This window comes from Zeugodacus cucurbitae, chromosome 5, assembly GCF_028554725.1.
Source record: "Zeugodacus cucurbitae isolate PBARC_wt_2022May chromosome 5, idZeuCucr1.2, whole genome shotgun sequence".
NCBI classification, from domain to species: domain Eukaryota; kingdom Metazoa; phylum Arthropoda; class Insecta; order Diptera; family Tephritidae; genus Zeugodacus; species Zeugodacus cucurbitae.
The window spans coordinates 35,819,745-35,829,027 of NC_071670.1; the positions used below are offsets into that span (position 1 = coordinate 35,819,745).

The 9,283-nt window shown below is 36.3% G+C and overlaps 1 protein-coding gene across 3 annotated transcripts in view; it reads left to right on the plus strand.

The window, feature by feature from the left end:
- Positions 1-5,960, plus strand: part of LOC105215500 (uncharacterized) — a 465,848-nt gene extending 459,888 nt beyond the window's left edge. For all 3 annotated transcript variants that reach the window (XM_054230743.1, XM_054230744.1, XM_011189445.3), the window contains 2 exons: positions 1,182-1,495; positions 3,842-5,960. In XM_054230743.1, the coding sequence (XP_054086718.1) occupies positions 1,182-1,495; positions 3,842-5,116 (1,589 nt within the window). In that variant the 3' untranslated portion in view covers positions 5,117-5,960. The remainder of the gene's footprint in view (positions 1-1,181; positions 1,496-3,841) is intronic.
- Positions 5,961-9,283: the final 3,323 nt, after the last annotated feature.

Genomic DNA, 9,283 nt, shown 5'->3' on the forward strand with positions numbered 1-9,283 from the left:
TAACCAGCAAATTCTTTAAATTCCGACTAGTCTGTAAAAAATTCGAGGGTCTACATAAAGCTTCGTTTTTATGGGAGGTGTCACCTGTTCCCATAAATCTTCAACCGGAATCATTGCTAATTGAAAGCTCTAGTTGAATATGTGACCTTCACCTTCGAATAATAAATTTTCGATTTCGCATATCTTTCAAGCGTCCCTAACATCTTCCACATGGAGTCAAAACCTCTGAGAATGTTCGAATGTCCGATTGACTTTTGGTCAATCAACTGTTCTCTAATGAAGACGTTTGCCTTAGTTATGATCTTTACATTTATTCCAAACATTTCTAAATCAAAGCCCCTTGCTGGAGAAAGATTTCCTCCGCAATTGCTGTCCGTATTTGGATTGAAGTCATCTTAATTATTTATAACCTCTATATAGTGAATCAAATGTAGATTTGGTTAATCAATTTAGTGAGTAGAATAACTAATGTTCTTCTATTTCACTGAAGTAGTTCATGTTTATTTTAGAGGCTTCTGAAAATATATGTTAGAGAGCCGAGTACGAGGCTTCTATTGGATAAGTGTGGATTGGGTACAATTTTAGGACATCATCTAAATTTGTGGGAAACATTTTTTAACACCTGTTTTTTTCCCAGGCGACAATGTGAAACCTTCCAATGAAGTTCTAACATGAAAATTATACTCGAAAAAAAAAAGTTTTTAGTAGTAGTAGAAGGCAATAAAGACACTATTTTGATTTTAAGATCTCTTTTTATTCTCCCCAATTTCCTTTAATTTTAATTACTTATATGTGATAAGCGCTTTACTAACAGTAATGTATTGTTCTATTATTGCCTCTCTTTCGAAATGGCTTCTGCTCATCACTTGGATACCAACCAACAATTGGATGAATTTCGCGGCAAACTGAAACCTGCTGGCTCTTTTCACGACAACTCGTTACACGGCTATAAAAAATGCAACAATTACGCTGTATCACCGGCTAACGGTGCGCTTCAAATGTCAACTACAACTACACCAATTGACACCACGCGCATTGGTATTGGCCATATTACCTGTTGGAACTCATCAATGTCAACGTCAATAACAATGCCAATGAATATACTCGCTCACAACACAACATGTCACTTAATTGTTATTGGTGTTTTTCTGTTGTTGTTGTATTATTGGTTTACTATATAGAAAATCCACTGCATTGCAGCTGTGATGCACAAAAGCTTTGGGAATGGCTGCGCGATCATCGAAAATGGTCACAAACGAGCACCGGTGATGGCATTAATTACTTAAGGTGCGAACATCCAGTGGACTTGCGGGGCAAAGTGTTTGCCAAAATGGAGCCACAGCAATTCTGTGATGCACCGTTGATACCGAAAATTGCCATACAGGATATACAGCCATATTCGGTGGTCGTTTCGTGGTTGAGTCGTGAGCATTTGGGTTTAACGGGCTATGAAATTGTATATTACGCGACCACAGATGGCATCGATTACGATGAGGTGAGTGTTAAACTTTCACAAATTAATGTCATCAGCAATAGCAGCTAAACTCGATTTGTGTGTGGTTTTAAGAGCGGATTATTATATTTTTTCTGATATATTTAGTATGGGTATGAAATGAATGAATTCTGTTTGATTTTTGAAGATAGTTTTTGATTGTTGTGGCAATAGTATGTACTAAATGTTTGTCAACATTTTCTATTCTATGTGAATAAGAACCATTGGAAAGCGGAAATAATGGATCCGACAAATAAACGCAGCTTAACAAAAATCTACGACTGGGGAACTTGTCCCATTATATTGCTTAATTCTAAATTCAAATTCCAAACAGTCCATTTACAATCGGAAAATGCAATACTTTTTATTAAACAAGTTATATTTCTAAAGAAATTACTTCCTTTTGTATACTCGACCTAGAGTTGCTTTCCCACTGTTGCAGTTTTGTTTCTTAGTTTCAACCAAGTGAAAAGCCTTCCTTAGGAAATATAATTTCCGAACCTAATGAACCTGAAATTGGACAATACAAGAAAATACTCAAGATCAATACTGCAGAGCCCGCAGCTACGGAAGCCATACTTCAGCTTAGGACGTATATGTTATATAAACATACTTCTGATGATGCTGATGTGATCTCTCTCATACCGGATAAAAGTCAGTGCGGATACGTTCATTTAAACAAAAATATCCTTGCATCTCAGAAAACTTTAAACATAACCACTAAAATCCTTGCAAACACACACCAAATCATCACTTAGCGATTAAATTAAACCCAAAAATATATGCATGGTACGTATTTAGTTTCAGTTTTTCCGATTATTGCAGCGTTTTTCAAGCGGAAGTGGCTGCTATTAAGGCAGTGACGTATATATTGCTTCGAAGCGCAACAACCTTTTGGGAGGTGACGATCCACTCGGATAGTAGAGCGGCGATACTAGCTCTGAGGTCACTGACCATGCGCTCAGGGTTGGTTAAGGAATGCCTATCCTCACTGTCGGTGGCATCATTTTACTTTTCAATTAGATTAGTCTGGGTTCCCGGCCACTGTGGAATCGAATTGTAAGATGAGCTTGCAAGGTCAGGATCGACGGACTCCCTATTAGAAGCATGGGAGCATGTAGGAGCACCGCTGTCTTATTGCGGTTTGCTAATGGACAGATGGGGCTCGGCTGAGCTCGGTAGGCGTTGGTCAGTTATCCTTCTGGCCTAAGGTAAACGGCGGTAGGTCGAACGAACTTTTCGCCCTCAGTAAGCCTTACCTTTCCTTAGTCGTAGGGGTTCTTACTAGCCATGTCCCATTGGGATCCACGCTGTAAGGTTAAAAGTCTTTGCGGACGCTAGCAGTAGAAGCTACATGGAGGAGGATGAGGTGGAATTGACTCATCACTTTCTTCTGGAATGTCCCGCCTTTGCGAGATCAAGAAATATATATCTTGGATCTCACTTTTTCGAGCATGCTCGCGTAATAGCGAATATAGAGGGGGTTCAGACTACACAAAGGACTATATTTTAAAGTCTACGTGTGATTCCCTTTGGGACACAGCCCTACATTTTAAATTTAAAGTTGCAATGTTGCAGTTACATTTATGAAACGGAATTGAAACCTTTTCGAACTTCGCTTTAGTATAAAAAGTTGTAGATCACTTGTGGTTCACCGTTTTGACCACATTCGTTCTTAAAAAGGGGTCCTCTTAACCCTTTCATACCGTGATTTATAAATATCTGCACCACAATAATATTCGCCGAACATTTCCAATGTATCCGAAAATTTGATATCATGCTCTTGTTGAAGTTAAATAGGCATAGTCAACTTATTAGGCAATATGGTCAATTTATTTGGTATATCTTGTGCTAAGTCTTAATCAGCTAAGAACAAACTTCCGATATTATTAATATTTGGTTGTCATTATCTTTAGGTCAGAAGGGGTCAAATGAGGTTGCTTCCTTTGTATATCAGTCTCTGCATGTGTATTTAACTGAAATTTGGTACAAGGCAAAGATTTCGAAACCGTTAGTTGAGCTATGCGACCAAACTTTGAAATCCCTTCCATATGGTATGAGAAGTTTTTTGTTATAATTTATAGAAAGGGAACAATCATATCGTTAGGAATAATTTAATAAGAATAAAAATAAGAAAAATTTGCGTGTCCTATTAAATAATGTCTTTGCTTACATTTCGATTGGCCTCTGACAGAATTTCTTATATTCTATTAGAAATTTGGTTTGGCTTGGCGAAGCGATATAATTTTTAGACTGCTATTACTACTTAAGATATTACTAACAATATTGCCTTATCGTTTCCCTAAATATCCTCAATTCAATCATTACTTTTCTTTGCATCCACCATAGATGCGCGGCAAACGTCTCAACGGCACCGCGAACTCGGCCAAATTAACAAAGCTGAACGCCAATACGCGTTACCACATCTGCGTCATTGGCACCGGTAATTGGTTGTCCGAGCCGGCGGCGAATGCGCTGCAAAGGATACACTTTAACGACACCGTGCTAATGTTACGCGATGAGGCGGCCGCGATTGGCGGCAACTACATTGCCGGCCAACAACAGCAACACTACTATTACGACCAGCAGCAGCAACAACAACAGCAGCAGCAATCTGAATATTATCAACAATATTTTCACACGTATCAACAGCCGCACGACCAACAGCAATTATTTACGCAAGCCGAGCCGCAACAACAACAGGCGTTAATCGAGAACACCGTCGTCACGGACCATGCGCTGCGGGACGTATTGAAAAATACGCACATCACCACTTGTACCGACGTGCAAACACTGGACTCGACACCGAGTCTGGTGACCGACGAGAATGGGCTCTCCAGCAACGGCTTCATACACTCGATATTAACACGGCGCCTCGGTCTCATCGTCGGCTGTTGTCTGGGCATCATTGTGTTCATTGTCATGATTTCGGTGTTGAGTTATGTGAAACTGAAGAAGCAACGCATCGAGAATGCGAAAAGACAAGCCGCCATGCCACCCGAGTACATATCGTATCGACACTTCTCCATACCCAACGAGGAGCTGGTGCGCGCCTCGGTAGCCGGCGGCGCTACCACGACCATTTCGAGTGTACCGAGCGGCATAAGTGCACACATCAGCGGCACCAGCCTGAGCACCAGCGCCACTGCCACCACGGCAACTACGCCACTGGGCACGAGTGGCGGTGGCGGCAATTGCACTGACAATACCAAGAGCACTGGCGTTGTGACATCCGCTACCAATACGCTGAAGAAGAGCGAAGTCAACGCCAATCTGAGCGGTGTAAGCGGTGTCAGCGTGGGTGTGAGTGTCGGTGTGGGAATGGTTGTTGCCGACGGCAATGGCTTGGTGAATTTGACCTCAACAGCCGCAAAAGCAACGAGCAATGATGTCAACGGCACAACGACAACAGCGGACGCAGCGGCGACAGCGAACAACCACAATCACCATGCGCATCAGCAGCACCAGCAATTGCGGCTCCAGCATCAGCATCAGCACACTCTGCAACGACAGCAACAGCAACAGCAGGCGGGAAATCACCATCATCATGTCGTGGGCAATAGCGGCGTGGGGTACATGTCGTCGGGCGTTGTTTTGGGCGCGAATCACTTGAATGCCTGTTAGTTGCGGCAGCGCGCTTGCCACACGGCCGCAAACGATGTCGCAAAACTCCCTTTAGGCCATAAAGTTACGAGTATTTTTAAGGTCCTCTTAAAAAAGAGAAACAAACGCGCATACTCGTTCCAACATGCATACATACATACATACATAGCTTGTAGGCGAAGACACCCTAGGCTAAGCATAACTGTAAATATGATAATGTAGAAAGAAGTGACTTGTTAATGAAAAGTATGCAAATTGTGGCAACGCAAGCGGTAGAGCAGCGAGCAAATCATGAAACTGGTGCTGTACTACGAGTATGCCATGTGGTCCTATGCTGTTCGGTACCAGGCTATACGGTATTATTCTATGAATTACCATCTTATGCGATGCTATGCCATGCCATGCGCTGCGTTGGGTTGCCGAGTGTATAAATATGTTTCAAATATGACTTTGTTAGTTATATTTAGCTTAGCAATAATGTGTTAGTAAATTCGTTTTAAGTTTAGATTTATCATAGATAGGCTGAGATTGAAACTCTTATTATTTGTTGTACTCCTACAGAAGACTTTTAAGCAAACACACTCATCAATAATGCGCACACAATAATTTAAAACACATAACTAGCATTAGGTCGATGCTAAATATGAATGAATAGAATATAAGTTTGAATTTCGAAAGATGTAAGATATAATCACTTCTGAAGTAATTATGTGGCTTATATGAAAATTTAGTATATAGTAAATAATTTGTTTAGATATTTTATAGTTTCATATATATTTAGTGTAAATTTTACATATCTTGCCTTTATATTACACTGTTCTTTGCGTATTTGTAAAAAAATTAGGTTATATTTACGAAAACTAAAGTTGAAGATTTGATTCAATAATTGATCACAGCGTTCAACCAGTTGAGCCAGAAGGCTCATATTTTAAAGCTAATTTGAAAATTATAAAGTAAATTATAATTATATTTTTCTTAAAGTTTAGAAATTGATTTTCCATCTATGATAGACAACATTATCTCCTAACACAAATCACCAACAGACTCGAAAGTTTGACTAATGTCTTCGCATATTACCAAAAATGGTAAAGATGGCTACTTCTTAAAGACGAATTTATATTAAATGGCTATTGCTTAAAGTGTTAATGAACATAAAATATTTTGTATTCAAAATTATTCAGTTATTTCCTTTAACTGAATGCTGTGCAAATCAATCGTTTTTTGTGTTTATAGAGTAAAACTGTCTACGAATTTCTTTATTTTGAATTTATTTCTTTGAGTCCATTAAATAGTCCAAAAATTAAACCAATTATTGTAAAAACATATTGCAAATGATCCAAAATGAGTAACAACTAGGTTAGTGAAAATTTTTTGTTTAAGATTATAATAAAGAATTTTTTAAAAAATCATTGTAAATACCAATTTCACAACTACTTTATACCTAATAATTACTGATAACCTAAAGCATGAGATAAAAAAATATAATACCAAATAATAATATATTTCATTAATTTTTTATAGCATAAGCAAGTTTTTTTCTTTTACTCATATAAATGAATACCAAAGGATATACAAATTCCAAAATATTTAATAATAAATAAATAGGAAATATACTGGTACACACAATATTTCAAATTTTCAATTAATTATGAATTTAAAAAAAAAAAAATTATTGTATTAAAATATTTGAGACTTCAGTTAGAATAAGTTCTCCTTAATAAGAAAATACTAATTTGAAATGGAACTAGTTCAAAAAAGATCTAATAAAGACTAGTTCACAGTTAAACTGAGTGAACCATCGCAGCTATGAAAGGGGTTAATTTGCTTTTATGGCATTACTTAATTTCATTTCTTACTTCCTAACTCACTGGAACATAATCACTAGATGAACAAATTCCAATTAATCCCAAAAATGCTAGTTTCCCAATAAATAAATATCTAACCAAAATCAAAATAGTTAAACAAAGATCAGTGAGTGAGACCAGGTCATAATAAGTATTTCCTGACTGTTAGTGAGCTGAGAAAGGCCAGCTCATTGCTAAACTCACTGATAATAAACTATCGTGGCAATCAAGAGAGTTTGCTGAGTATTAATGCTTTGTTTATTTGAATTTCTTATTTCTTCTTCTTTATTTCTTCAACACTTATTTTGTAAAAAAAACAATAAAACAATAGGGACTATAACTTTTCTAGATATTACTGGGTATTTTGAATTATTAATTTTTAGTTTGACCGGCTTATTTTTGACCAAGCGTTGACAATTCACGACTTTTAGGACTTTGAAATATTTAAGGCATTAATTGATTAAATAGGAATGCTGAATTTGTGTTTGTAGGGTGACCTACAACTGGTTGCTGGGTAGTCCACAACTAGTTTTTTAGCGTAGAACGCGACTAGTTTCAAGTTATCCCACGAGCACACTCGAAATGGTCGTAGTTCAAGTGAGGGAACTATTTCCAGAATGTCAAAGTAAAGCTAGTTACATACTGAACTATAACTTATTTTAGGACTTGTTTTTCAAAGCGCTTAATTTTGGATTTCTTCATTTTCTGTTCTTATTTTCACATTCAAAACACAACACAATACATATACATGAACTAGTTTAAGGTCGAAATTTTAATGCTAAGCAGGCCATAATAAGCCTAAAAATTATAAAAAATAATAAAAGCTAAGTGAGTAGGATAAAATTAATAAAATATTTAATTAAGTAGATGCAAATAAAAGCTAAAAAAATTAAATAATAATAATTACTAAATAAAAAACGAAGAAAAAACACTCAAAGAGTTTCATTTGTAAAACGAACATTTGAATGGAAATTCTTATAAATGTAAGCTAAGCTAAATAGAAAGAAAAAGCAAAATTTATTGAAAACTAGCCTTAGTAAGAGAGACAAAATCGAAAACTTAATGAATTCTGGAAATGTAACGCATTCAATAACTGAATGCACGAAAATAAGACGCATTAAATCAAAATCGAAATAAAACAACAAAACACAAGTGACCATTGAATTACTCACACACACACACACACGTATACAAGTAAAAGCAGACTTAGATAAATACACACAAGCATACAAATAAGCATATATAATTCTATAAGTACGGGAGTGAATTAAGGCGATCCTATGCGCTTATGTACCAGCAAAGCTAAGCAGAAAATAAACAAATAAATCAAAACCAAAAAAAAGAAAAAAAATACAAAAACAACAACAACAATTTTTGTAGTCAGTATATAAGAAGTAGCAAATCAAAGTTGCACCAGCAGACATGAATTTCAGAAATTTGCACAATAGTTATACAACAACAAACACACAACATAACATAGCATAGCATAGCGTTTAAGCACTTGCAATCGACCATTTACTCGTTTTCTGATATGCGAAAATATTTGATTTTTGTTTTTATTATTTCTATTATTATATTTGAAGACTAACAATGGATAAATTCTCTTTATAATACAAACAAGTCTTACCAGAATAAAATAATAATAAAGCCGCAAAATGAATTTATAGAGAAAGAAAGCAGATGAATGTGGTGAATATGAAAATTGTTTGACTGCAAGCAAGAAAAAACTAAAAACAAAAACAAAAATAAACCAAAACAAAAAAACATAGTAATAAAATAACTAACTGTATAAGCCGTAAGTACGAAGTAAAATAAAATTGATAAAATCCAATGCCAAATAGAGTATACTGCATACAAACATACAGACATACATACAACACAACAATGTATATGTATTTGTAGTTATATGAGTTGCACAGCACGCAACAACAAAAATGAATTGCAAGAAGTAAACCGTAAACCAACATACAAAATGAAAATCAAAAGTAATAATAAAGAAAAGAAAATTTATAGCATAAGTATATAAGTGAGAAATGCTGCATTAAAGAGGAAATTATAAATAAAGAAATTATTATACAAAAATATAAAATAGAATTCGGCTTTCATTGATGAAATAAATTACACAATTCGTAAGTATAGATTCATTGGGGAGATTTTTTTATGTGGTGGGTCCCAAGCCCTACGCACAACCGCAGAAGCGGGCTTCGCCTTCTCACTTTAGCTCGCCTCCAAACGGATGTCTGTTAGCTACCCAGGGGATACTTGGTCTAAAACCGGAAGTCGTGAGCTGCTTGAGTCATATGCAAAAGAATCGTTCCTGGCCACTCCCAAATGAATGGCAATC